At 42.2% G+C, this 13,016-nt stretch overlaps 1 protein-coding gene across 1 annotated transcript in view; it reads left to right on the plus strand.

The window, feature by feature from the left end:
* Positions 1–13,016, plus strand: part of insyn2ab (inhibitory synaptic factor 2Ab) — a 43,865-nt gene that overhangs the window by 29,190 nt on the left and 1,659 nt on the right. Inside the window, exons 6-7 of the mRNA XM_074646125.1 lie at positions 11,271–11,724; positions 12,659–12,705. Of these exons, the coding sequence (XP_074502226.1) occupies positions 11,271–11,454 (184 nt within the window). The 3' untranslated portion in view covers positions 11,455–11,724; positions 12,659–12,705. The remainder of the gene's footprint in view (positions 1–11,270; positions 11,725–12,658; positions 12,706–13,016) is intronic.

The following is a 13,016-nucleotide window of genomic DNA, read 5'->3' on the forward strand; positions in this document are numbered from 1 at the left end:
TTACCTCTAAAGAAATGATCCGCTGAGTTACAGATGTCTCTTTCCCAATTGAAGTCTATGGGAAAAAGTCTTTTGGGCCCAATGGCATCACGTGACGGACACAGAAGTTGCAGTGCCGCCGTTTGACCACTACAAAAGTTGGGATCAACGACCGGCGCTCTTCCTGGGGGCTTGGTAAAACCATGTAGGCCCTTTTCAAAGCAGCCATTTGGACATATGTCGTAGCAAGGCAAACACAGGTGTAATTGATGAAATTAATTATGGTCCTGTTCTATTTAGTGTATCACAGAATAGACGCAAAGAGACCAAACTCAAGTGTTTGTTAGACAACAGTTGCTGCCACCATTTTGGACTGAAAACGCTTATTATCTATAATATTTTATTGTTCAACACAGGCCTTTTCGGTAGAATATGACAATAGATTAGAAATATTTTTGTGTTACTTTTGTACGACTCTTTGTAGACGGACGTTTCACTGGCGTCCGGTAGTCGCTTTCAGTCCAAAATGGCGGAAGCGTAGCTTTGCTGCTGGGTGCTGATGTTGCAATGGAACGAACAATTAGCTTTCACTTCTTATCAATATACGTTCTTTGGCTATAGCATGCACAAAACAGCCCTGACCCACCTAAATGGAACGGGGACATAATTCATGTTATTGATTACGTCTGTGTTTACCCTGCAATGACAATGTCAAAATGTCTGCTAGGGCCTACTGGAACTTGAAAACAGGTTTCTCGTTTCATATCAGATACAGGTGGATGAGAAATCATTGGGCTTCACTGATTTGTTCTTATACAAAGTGTCAAAAGGAGTCACGTGGTACGGGTCACGCGGTACCAGTTATGTGGTACCAGTCATGTCGTTCAAGTCATGTACAGATAGTCTGCCTTTCTCCACAGAAGGAAAAAAACCTTGTTTGACTTAGAAATTGTAATGCCTTAATCTGAATGAATTCTGAGTTTAAACATGCTGAAATCAGCTTAAACAAACAAAAATAAAACTAAATGTGCTATAAAAAGCAAAATTCTCACACTCCAAAAGCTGCCCCAGGAGCTAATGAAAGTTGCCGTCCAGGGGAACCTCCTCTGTTGTTGTATAACGTCTATCTGTAATGAAATGTATTCTCTTGTCTATTTCCATGACTGTCACGTCCACTTGACCGCGTCCCTTCTAGGTCACCGCGTTGCTCCAGCAAGACATTTTTTGGCATCTTAATTCATGTCAAACCATTCTTTATATCTGTGAGTGTGGCTCTGCTCAGATGACAGCTGTAGTAATATTTTCTAATTTCTGGGTCCTGTAAAGCCATCACTGACTAATTTGATATTTTTAATGCCTCCGTGGCGGAGACAGCCGTGACCAGAGGCATTATGTTTATGGATTGTCCGCCTGTCCTTCCATACCATTCTCGTGAATGTGATATCTTAGGAACCCCTGGAGGGATTTTCTTCAAATTTGGCACAAGCGTCCCCCTGGACTCAAGGATGAACTGATATATGGTCAAAGGTCAAGGTCACTGTGACCTCATGTCCGTCCCATTCTTGTGAAAGCGATATCTCAGGAACGCCTTGAGGGAATTGTATATCATCTGGCACAGATATCCACTTGGACTCAAGGATAAACTGATTAGAATTTGGTGGTCACAAGTCAAGGTCTCTGTGAGCTGTGATTTTGGACAGACATGGATGCAACGTTACTGGTTGGCGGAGGCATACAACCACGAGGCGGTAATTCCAGTTTCATCTTAGCTTCAACCTAAGACTTGATTATGTTAATGATCAAATGATGAACACATCATGAAGGTGGTTGATCATGTTAAAACTTGAAGCACTCATACGAGTAAGCCTCAGGGAAAAAAGGTAAGAGATGTTTAGAATAAGAATATGAAAATGTTATTGCGTGAGGCCGATTGACTTTATGTTCAGAGTAGATGGTGTGGAAATGGAAAGTGGACAAACTTAAATTGGCAATTCGTAAGATTGCAGTCCTGGTTGATTTGGCAACACCCTGTTTACTGGTGGTAAGAGAAAATGCGGTTTAATACTAACGTTACACGTCTCAGAATACTGGGGGCAGCAAAACAAACTATTGATGTTTTAAGAAGTCAGGAAATAATTTGGCTTTTTCCATCATTCTGTGAACAACCGTGATCTGATTGTATGCTGCTCACGGCATGAGTCTGCGAACAGCGAAAGAGAAAGTAGTTACCTTGCTGAGAAGTTGTAGATTTGCAGTCTGTCCCCTGCAGATCTTCATCTAACAGCTCACTGTGGCTGCTCCAGACTGTTCCATTACTCCATGAAATATTTAAAGCTGATCCGCTGTCAAAGAATAATAAAAAATGACCTTTGTCTCGTTTTGTAGATGCATTTTTGATGAACGATGGCGGTCAGTGTCAGACTCACTGACAAACCACGGTGCATTTCCTGTGTCTGCTTCATGATAAAAGTCAACTTGTGTTTCACAGTTGAATGCTTTTAATGCGAAGCAGCAGCAGTAGAAAATGTTTGGTTTGCATTCACAGTAACTTAATACAGACATTTATTTAAATGAAGATCATTACTTTAACATCACAATGCACCTCACATTGGAGATTTTGATGACATATTCCCTGATCTGGGCCACACACTAATCAAGAACTTCTGCAAATGAACACCAAAACTGACCCATACATGAGCCGCTGGCTTGCCTATAAGGAACATGACTAAACTGAAAGTTCTACTACTGGTGCATCAAAATGGGAGCTTTGTGTCTGATGTTGGTCTAAGTAGAAGCAAAAATAAAAACAAAAGGCTTTCCTTCATCAATATCTCAGCAGGATAACAGAGACAGAATGCTGCAGAGCGACAGCCACTCTCACCACTGCAAAACAGAGAGCAGCTGTGTAGTCAATAAAACTGGAAAACAGATTTAAGCCTCTAATGAATGAGCCTGAGTCGCCATCAAAAAATAAGATTCAACAACAGAAAGGCCCAGGCCTAACCTTAACCATTCAAGGTCAATGCCTAACCTTACCCATTCCATGTCAATGCCTAACCTTAACCATTCGAAGTCAATGCCTAACCTTAACCATTCAAGGTCAATGCCTAACCTTACCCATTCCATGTCAATGCCTAACCTTAACCATTCGAAGTCAATGCCTAATCTTAACCATTCAAGGTTAGTGCCAAACCCTAACCATTCAAAGTCAATGCCTAACCTTAACCATTCAAGGTCAATGCCTAACCTTAACCATTCCATGTCAATGCCTAACCTTAACCATTCGAAGTCAATGCCTAATCTTAACCATTCAAGGTTAGTGCCAAACCCTAACGATTCAAAGTCAATGCCTAACCTTAATCATTCAAGGTCAATGCCTAACCTTAACCATTCAAGGTCAATGTCTAACCTTAACCATTCGAAGTCAATGCCTAACCTTAACCATTTAAGGTCGATCAGTCTCTCCTGATGACCTGGTGTCTGCCTTAACTTAAGATCCTTTCAAATCTTGTCAGCCCACCAATCCGTGAAGACTCTCGTGGGACTAAATTATGTTTTTAAAACAGATGGAGTTCACCTAAATAGAATGAAGCTGTTCACCTACTTCTCCATCCAGCTGTTCTAAAGATGTTGACGTAAACAAGGCCAAGGTCAGTGATAAGAAAAGAATGTCTCATTTTTGCCAAACACAATGAATGATAATTCTTACAGTAGATGATTACAATCTTTGTCATGATTCATGCAAAGATCCTAAATAATTAATGTGACAAAGCATACAGGGTGAGGCTTAATCAAGATGTGCACTGCAACAAAGTTTTTTTTAATTTTTAATTTTTTTTAAAAATATATGTATTTATTTTACCGTTATTTAACCAGATAAGTCAACTGAGAACTAATTCTCATTCTTACAATGACGCGACAGAAGGCAAGTCGATACATGACATTACAACATAGAACATAAATACAACTAGTGCAATAAAACAAGATTACACCAAATTAAAACATCACAACATATACAGTATATACAACAGACAGCTCCAACTGTCACCCCCTTGAACACCTGGCATTAAAATGCATTTTGGGTCATCGGATTGCAATCTTCTGTGCGGAGTTTGCATGTTCTCGCTGTGTTAGCAGGGTTTTCTCCGGGTTCTCCGGTTTCCTCCCACAGTCCAAAGACATGCAGGTTAGGTTAATTGTTGACTCTAAATTACCCGTAGGTGTGAATGCGAGCGTGAAATGGTGTCGGTCTCAGTGTCAGCTCTGTGATTATATGTAGATATAGATAGATAGATAGATGCTCTGTTCCAGAGAGGCAAATTCAGAAGCATGTGCAGTGATCAGAAACTACGCTTGTAATGAGTTATTAAGGAGGGTAACAGAATGAGGGGGAGTGTGTGTATATCTTATCCTGTGTTCATTCTCCTCAATTTATTTTTGTAAGTACTGCAGGAACTCTCGTGTTACAGCCAGAATGCTGCAGTGTGTCTCTGTGTGTCTATTTGTGCCCATATTGATCAGACAGGCTTTTTCTTTGATTTGTTTTCAAGGGTTTAGCCATTACCGTAAGTAAGTGTGGCTTTCAATCTGGGGATTTAAGCAGAGTGGGTAGGTAAGAATATTTATAACAGTAAATAAAAGGTATGAGCCCATGAAGGGCATTATCTGTCATTTGATTTTGACCAATTGTTTCATTATGTCTTACAGCAGATAAATGAGGCACCGGGGTGCATTTGGGTTTCATCTAACTGAGAAGCAAACATTATAGATGTAACAGCAGCATGATTTGTACGACTGAAGCAATAAGCCCACTGCGTTCGAGGAGCAAAGAACAGCCTATAGCTGAGTTTCTCTTTTTTCACCTCACTGATTTTATCTCGTGCCAACTCTGTATGTCGGCGAAGCAGCTTGGCTTAATTAACAAACTCTGAACAATTTCTGATGGCAAAAGAAGTGCCCCCAGACTGTTGTCACTAAACCAAAGCATGTGGTATGGTAATAAAATCCCATTGAAGACGCACTCTGTGGAGTGCTAATAAAGCGGCAGATTATCATTTCATCTGTGCTCTGTATCATTAAATGTTGTTTATTTCAGATCACCCAATTGGTTTTTAAGTCATTGAATAGAGCAGAGTCTGTTGGCAAGCAGGGTAGTGCTCTGTCACGGTCCTATCCATCTCTGCCAAAGCAATTGTCATAAATATCTTAAATTCTGCAAATAGTGCTGTTTAGTATGCTTCAGCTGCACAAACCTTACTAGACTGAGCGGTGTTTTTAGAGAGAGAAAATAAAAGCATTTCTTTATCGTGCATCTCTGCATCATACAACTGCCTCCCCCCCCCATCACCAGCATCCCTGTTATTATAATACTCTAATAATACAGTGAGTTAAACTGCTGATATGGCAGCAATAATCACCTTGCTGGTCAAATAGCTGTGTGACACCTTGATTAGTTTAAGAAAAGCAAGTTGGGACCAAAAGTTACCCCTCAAAGTTAGACAGCAACTGCATGTTGCGACTGCAACCAAGATTAGCAGCCCCTGAGATGTGGCCCTTAATTCCAGAGCGGTCCAGCATCTCCGGTATGTCCGATAAATTCAGGAGTCGAGCAGTTGCTGAGCTCAGGTACTCAATCTGTGGGTCTTATCCAGACTTCAGTTCTCCCCCGACAGTCTCTACCCACCCTCGGTATACTGCAGCATCTCATACATCACTGCAACAAATGGGGCATCCATATGGCAAGCAAGAGAGAGGGAGAGAGGCTGAATGTATGGATAATAAATTAGGGGAATAACTATAATGATACTGTCCATCACATCAGGGTAAAAGGGATCCTATAGGGGTCCCTTCACCCATCTTACAAAGAAAATTCTCACATAGCAATGCAGATAGTTTTGGGTTTATCTTCCAGTTTTAATTAGTTCAACTTTGTTTTTGAGGTGTCATGTTTTGTCCAGAATTTTGTCATGGTGGACAGGTCTAAATCAGGCGGCAACCTCCGGATCTGAAAAGTGAAGCCGATGCAGAAGTGCCTTAAACTTGCATTCTCTCTAATAGCCAGCAGGGGGCGACTCCTCTGGTTGCAAAAAGAAGTCTGATTGTATAGAAGTCTATGAGAAAATGAGCCTACTTCTCACTTGATTTATTACCTCGGTAAACATTGTAAACATGAGTTTATGGTCTCAATCGCCAGTTTCAAGTCTTTTTTCAATACAGCATGTTGTTCAATGAGTATATGATGGTCCCATTTAGAGTCAAATAGACCATGAAGCAGGTGATGATTGACAGGTCACTACCACAGCATTGTCATGTCTGGGTGTTGTCTGGTTTGGGCGTGGTCTGGTTTGGGCATTGTCCATGTTTTTGTCTTAGAACTTTAACCCTTTCACAGTGTGTTTTCTGTTCATGAAAGTTAATATTAACATTATGGTTGCCTAAAAATACCTTATTCAGCTCCACTCTCTCGTGTTACTTCTGGTTACAAAAAAAGAGATGCCAAGATAGCGACGGCCAAAATGACGAAATTGAGGCGTCAAAACGGCAGTCCACAAACCAATGGGTGACTTCACAGTTACCATGTCCACTTCTTGTATATAGTCCATGGTCTAAATACTATACAATACCCATGAGCCTCAGCTGCTGTTGCCATGGAGAAGAGGCCAGTCAGGGGCGGGATTTAGAGCTGTCACAAATTTTAAATGCTTCATAGTTACAGATGAATCATTAAGAATGAAATAGTTGCAATAGTTGCTGAATTCACCCACAATTGACCCAGAATTTTAAAGTAAATTGATTTACTGATTTACTAACGTTACGCCAGGCAGACAAACACCTGACAACCTTGCCGCTAAACTAAATGATGCGGTGGAGACTTTTAATGGGAAAGTGGCTGCATGTGTCGGGTGAACCGGGGACTCAGTTGTCTGTTGTGCACATACACTGCAGGTGGCGATAAATGATGGATTTAACCTGTTTTTGCATCGGCTTATCGATGCAGCTGGGCGGCTTGTTAGGCACTAAAACCACAGCACCGCTGCATGCGAAGCACCAATCTTGTCGGTTAATGATCGGTTAACGGGGGTCGTCTATCTGTTAGAAAAGAAATGCAAAATTAGCATCCCAAATACAAAGGAGTTTTTTCTAATATTATTTTTAGAATTAGTGGTTTTAGGATTAATATTTAAGGAATAAAAACATTCAACTCAAAGATGGAGACTGTATGAACTGCTTCTCATATCCCCTTGTTGTCTACATGTGTAGTTCAAACAAGATTTACAAGAACATCCATAGCAAATTATATGTGGCCTAGCACTGAGTCAACCTAGAGTACAGCAGGAAACCCAGTTTAACAAACATGCTCTGATCAAAGCATTAAAGGATTTTATTCCTATCATGCTGTGTTGAATAAGAACCAGCATTTGAATCAAAGTACGAGACATAGTTGTTTCCAATTTGGAACTAACAATGACTTTGAAAAACAGTTAAGTTCGGGGGAAAGGCAACTCCAAAGCGATATGATGAGACGCAAGCAGCTAATTAGCACTTGCATCCCACGCTGAGATGGCGGAGCTGTGGTTGTTTTGGTGAACAATTGTCAAGATTGCCTATTCTGTTTTGTTCTCATTAATGAGATTGGGTTTTTCTTTGTGCGTCTATGAAGCAGAAAGCCGTGTAATAGACAGCGGCAGAGGCTTTTAAATCTGATATACATGACAGGGGAAGAATTTCCACATCTGATTTACATAACCTGTGGGAAGTTTCTGCTTCAACTGTTGCCTGTCAGTGGAGGAAATAACTGTCAGTCTCTAGTGATTCAATCTACTATGCCCCCGTCATAGTTCTGAAGATGTTACACTATACTGGGCCTGAACCACTCATCTTGTCAAGTGGAGAGTTTGAACTTTGAATGGCCGAAGGGGAAATCACCGGAGGAGAAATGACTTTACGCTGAGAGGTGCCAGCAGCAGAAAGAACAGAGAGCAGCATCGAGCAGGTACGCGCTGCTGAATGAATAGAGTACGCCGTGCTAAAAAGACAACTCGCAGCAGCAGAATGCCTCCCAGGAGCAACAATCATTGAATGGTGCTCAGCACACCACGACCGCAGACAAACAAACGGCTCGCCACTGATCACAGCAACAGCTACTCACACTGCATAGCTAAAGAGATGATTAATCTGCTTTGCGGAATGCCCTAGAAAAGCCTCCTCGTCTCCAGCCGCTTCAATCTGTTTGTGCACGGAGATGATCTTAGATATAGGGCTTTTGTTTGCTCAAGCACCTGCTCCCCGGCGCCACCCGCATCATACAGCGCTGCCTCTGGCTTCTCACCGAGGCATTTGTCCACGGCGTACAGTAATTGCACTGATCTGCCAAGTGATTAATTGCTTAATAATTGCTGAGGCTATTCTGCGTTGCACCGTGCTGCTGTGATTGTGCTCCGCTTTCTGTCAACTCAACATTCTTTAAACAGCAAAGGCAATTTTTTAACATGCAACAACAAGAAAAGATACAAATAGAGATAAAAGCTGGAGGTAATGAATTAATGCATAATATGAATAAGTATACCGAGTGCATCGCATGCTGCATGAAACAGCAGTTCTGTCAAGATAAAGGCTGTCTGCTCTAAAAAATGGAGTTTCTCATTGTCAAGGATTCAGTGAATACCTGCAAGGTTTTATTTGAAGTGGAAAACGCACATAAGAAAATGAAGAACGAGCAAAGCACTGTGCAAAAAGAGGTTTTGTTCAAAACATGCTTAAAAATCCCCTTTTATATCAATAATGATGAGTTTCAAGCAGCCACAAACCAAGGCTCCTGTTCATTTTTGACTTGCTTTTCATTTAAAGTCCCCATGAAACAGAAGTTAGAGCATCTGTAACTGCTGCACTGTGACGTTTCTCACTGTGAAACAGAATATTTGAGCGATGTACAGTTACAAGAGGTATTTAAATCAAATATTTCGCATTTAAACGGGCTGCTAAAAAGTGGGTGGGCTTAGAGTTTAGTTGGATATGGAGCTAGGAGCCGAATGGTACATGTCCACAGCCTCCGTCCTTTTAACGCTTCCGATTCATTGTCTATGTAAGCAGCCGTGCAAAATGCATTCTGGTAGCGTGGCGGCGCGATTCGAGAGGCAGGGCGTCACATATGCTGCTCCTCATTTGCATAAAGTTGAGGTTTCTGAAACACATTTCTGTAAACTATTTTCGTGATATAAGAAAGGAAAGTTTCCAAACGAGCCGCCATGTTGGTTCCGGTTTGAAAGCTGGGAGCAGCAGCCAACGATGGAAAGCGTTTGTCCAATCAAGTGCAGAGTGCCTTGTGTCTGGTGGCAACCAATCAAGCGCCCAATGCTGGGAAGCCAGACACTCCCTCGCGATATAAAAACGCCCCTGTGGACATGTACCAACAGAGCAGAGGACTGTTGACTCCACACCGCTCCACACACACACCTCCCTCACCTGTTGTTAGATCAGGAGGAGGACGAGGGAGAAATGAAATCGAAGCTTTGCCGATTTTCAACCGGCTGTGTGGCAACGCTACTGCAACATGAGCAGTACATGCAGACGGACAGCGCCCGGAGTCCTCGTGTCGTCATTCGGTGGACGTTCACTGCATGTACTGCTGCGCTGCAGTGACACAGTCGGTTGAAAATCTGTAAAGTTTGATTGAATGAATTAGACCTCAGCCGCAGAACACTGAACACAGCGCTTTTGCCCCATTGATATCCAAACACATCTCTTCCTGTCTCCATATTGCTCGGTTAGCTTGCCGATTGGCTATCCAGTCGACCAAAGTCTCATTTGATTGGATGAATTTTAGTAAACGCCCCAGAGTGCAGGATGAGTTATCAAACATTCACAACTTTTTACAGGAAGAGGAAAAAGACAGAGATTTTGATCAGATTTTGATGTACAAATACTCTGATACTGTTTTTTTTACAACCTTTATCTGGCATATAACGAGGTAAATGAACAATTAACACAGTGACACAGGATTAAAACTGGGAAAATGTATTTTTCATTTCATTGGGGACTTTAATCTGGCGTATTGATGCATTGGAAGTCAAAGCCTGCCAAACTACTATCCAGCCCTTCATCCGGTTTCTCCCCTGAAGGCTTTAATAGAGCTCTGTTCTTAACCGACACTTATCTTAAGGGTGAGGATAGTTCCCAGGATTCATTGTCACTTTGAGTATAGCACATCCTTCAGCGAACTAATTACACTGCCCATCAAAGCCGTTACCCTATCAGGCCCGGCTTTGTACCTTAACGTCCGTTTGTGCGCCTGCAGGCAAGGAGAGGACTACATGGTTGACCTTAACATGTCAGATGTCATCTCTCTCGGCATCCTCCACCTTTAATCCTCCAGACTCTGAATGACAGGAATACGTTTTGTAAGCCGTAGTATTCACTGTGCTTTTAAGTAAGCGATGAAAAAAATAACTAAAATGAGGATGAATCGGAACATTTACCTCAACAGAGCATTTTATTACCGGGTGTGGTTTGTTAAGGAGTGTCACTTTGGCAGGCACATACTGTAGCAGATGATTCATTATCTTTTATTTCCACTCGGATGCATTCACAATTTATCGCATACCCCAGGAATAAATACATTAACAGACACTACAAATCAATAGCAATAAAGTGAAAGGAGATGGTGTATAATAATGTATTTATCCCTTGCTTGAATACAGGCAGTTAATCAGGATCTGCTTGGCCTCTCGATGGTTTCATTTGGATGGGATTAAGCCCCACATTACTCCCAGGCCTGAGAGATTTAATCGGAGAGAGAGTTCAACTGCGGTGCCGGAACAAAATCAGACGATGACCAGCCTGGGATTATGCTGGCGGATGTGGAAGTCTGATGTCAGGAGCAGCCCACATTCTGGCTCTTTTTTTTTTTTCTTTTTTTGATACGAGTATAATCTATGCAGGAAAAGCCCTTTGACTGCATGCATAAAAAAATACAGAGATGATGCAAAGGAACTCTATTACTCGGAGGAGCCTCCGAAATGTGGATATGTGCCGCAAGAGATATGTGCTGCCAGGGTGTCTGTCAGTGCATTTGAACTGTTTGCCTCCCTCCCAGCCTCCATCTGGACATCAGTGGATTGCTCATATAAAAAATTAAGTCAAAAACTGAGTCATAAATGTTATAACCATCAAAACAATAAATCTCAACTTTCAAAAACAGATGAATGTACTTCATATTACTTGCTTTTGCTCTACAATACTGAACTGCATAATGTAAATGTTCTAAAATTCTACCTCTTATGCTCGTGTTACAGTGTCGAGCTGGACTTCAAGCTGCAGGAGGACAAGCTCCAACCCCTGATAAAGAGACTTTGCCCCCTGGACAGCCAACAATGCCCCGCTCTGCCTTACTCCAATGAAGTGTTCACATCCACCCCGAAACGCAAGTCCAAGACAGAGTCCAAAAAGCATGCTCGTTGGAAACTCTGGTTCCTTTGAACAAAACACAAAGGCTTCAGAAAGGGCCTTTTTGTTGGGCACATTAACACCCCCCGTTATTCTCCAAATGGATGAGGGAATATTCAGAGGGAGTGATCGACGGACGAGGATGGGTAACGACAGAAACCGAGTTCATTTGGGATTCCGAGTTGAGACTGCACATTGAGTCAGCTGGGGGACAGCAGAGACAAAACAAAACATTTTAAATTCTGTCAAACCTTTTTCTGGCATGTTCGCTGAAGAGGACGGACACACACCTGCAAAAACTAGGTGAGCTTTGGGATACATGTATTGTTAAATGTCAACCCGTTCTCACTCCCAACTCGTCATCGGCATCAGAAAAAACAACGCACGGAGGCGACCTTTAGCAACAGTATGTGACGAAAAGGGCTTTCAACTAACTCCAATGTAAAACCATGTTGACACGTTGACTTATTTTGTCATGTTAGTCTTTAGTCATGTGACTCGTCAGCAGGGTCTGAAATTAACTTTTTTCACAGGCAAGTATGTTTTTTGTCTTCCACTCAGACATTGTATCCGATACTTTTGAAATCTATGCGCTAAATGAAGAAATATTTTGAATCGATAGTCAAAGAGGCATGTGATGCCGAGGAATCGGACAACTTGGAATCGTCTCTCAGCGGTAACCGATTCTCTATTCCCATCCTTAGCGTTTTCACTTCCCGCCAAAGTGGCAGATGGTCTGATGATTTTACCCGCCACTGCCAACAATTTGGAGGTGGAGGGTGCTAATTTCAGACCCTGCTCGTCGGTATCGCCAGTCCCGTGAGTCGTTAGTCCATTGACTCGTTAGTACCATCAGTCAAGTGAGTCACTAGTCACTGAAGTTAACATCAACCACGACTGTTTCCTAACCCTAAGTGGTTGTGTTGCCTAAACCTAACTTCCTGTAAAAACAAGTTTATTTTGAAAGGACACTTTGCATGTAACCAGCGTATATTGACAGGTCGTCCCTGGTCCATCCAAAAGTAACGCAAGAGGGGCAACCTGTGCGTCGTCTCCGATGCTTAGGGGCACTGACCAAGCAGCGTTTTTTGACAAGTTGGGAGGTAGAATGTATTGCATATGTAAAGATGGATGTTATTTATTTACTGTGTAAACCTCTCACCACCTCTCACTTTACACGTACGTCTTTTTTTTGCCTTCTCCAATGCAATGCACTTTTGGTCTTTTTCCCCCTCAGAGCATATTGCTTGGCAACAAGAGGAGGCGCCATGTGGAGGGCCTTTTGTGAGTGAAGCTATAATCTTTGAATGGACATCAGCCCCATCTCCGGCAAAGCACAAACTTTAGACTATTGAGAGGAACATGCGTAAAAGACTGAAACACGGCTACAGTACATGGCAGTGTGTCAGCGCTGTACCCCGTCTCTTTTCTCCTCTTCCTCCTCGTTATCTGTTAACATCCTGCTCAGTTTGTCTGTCCGACTGAACGTCTGCCTGCCTTTGTTAATAACCCCGTCTCCTCCTTCGCCTCTCTTTGTAACTCCCTGTCCCTTTATCTCTCTCTGTCTTCCTTTCTATCTCTCCATTTAGCTCACT

This window comes from Sebastes fasciatus, chromosome 9, assembly GCF_043250625.1.
Source record: "Sebastes fasciatus isolate fSebFas1 chromosome 9, fSebFas1.pri, whole genome shotgun sequence".
NCBI lineage: Eukaryota > Metazoa > Chordata > Actinopteri > Perciformes > Sebastidae > Sebastes > Sebastes fasciatus.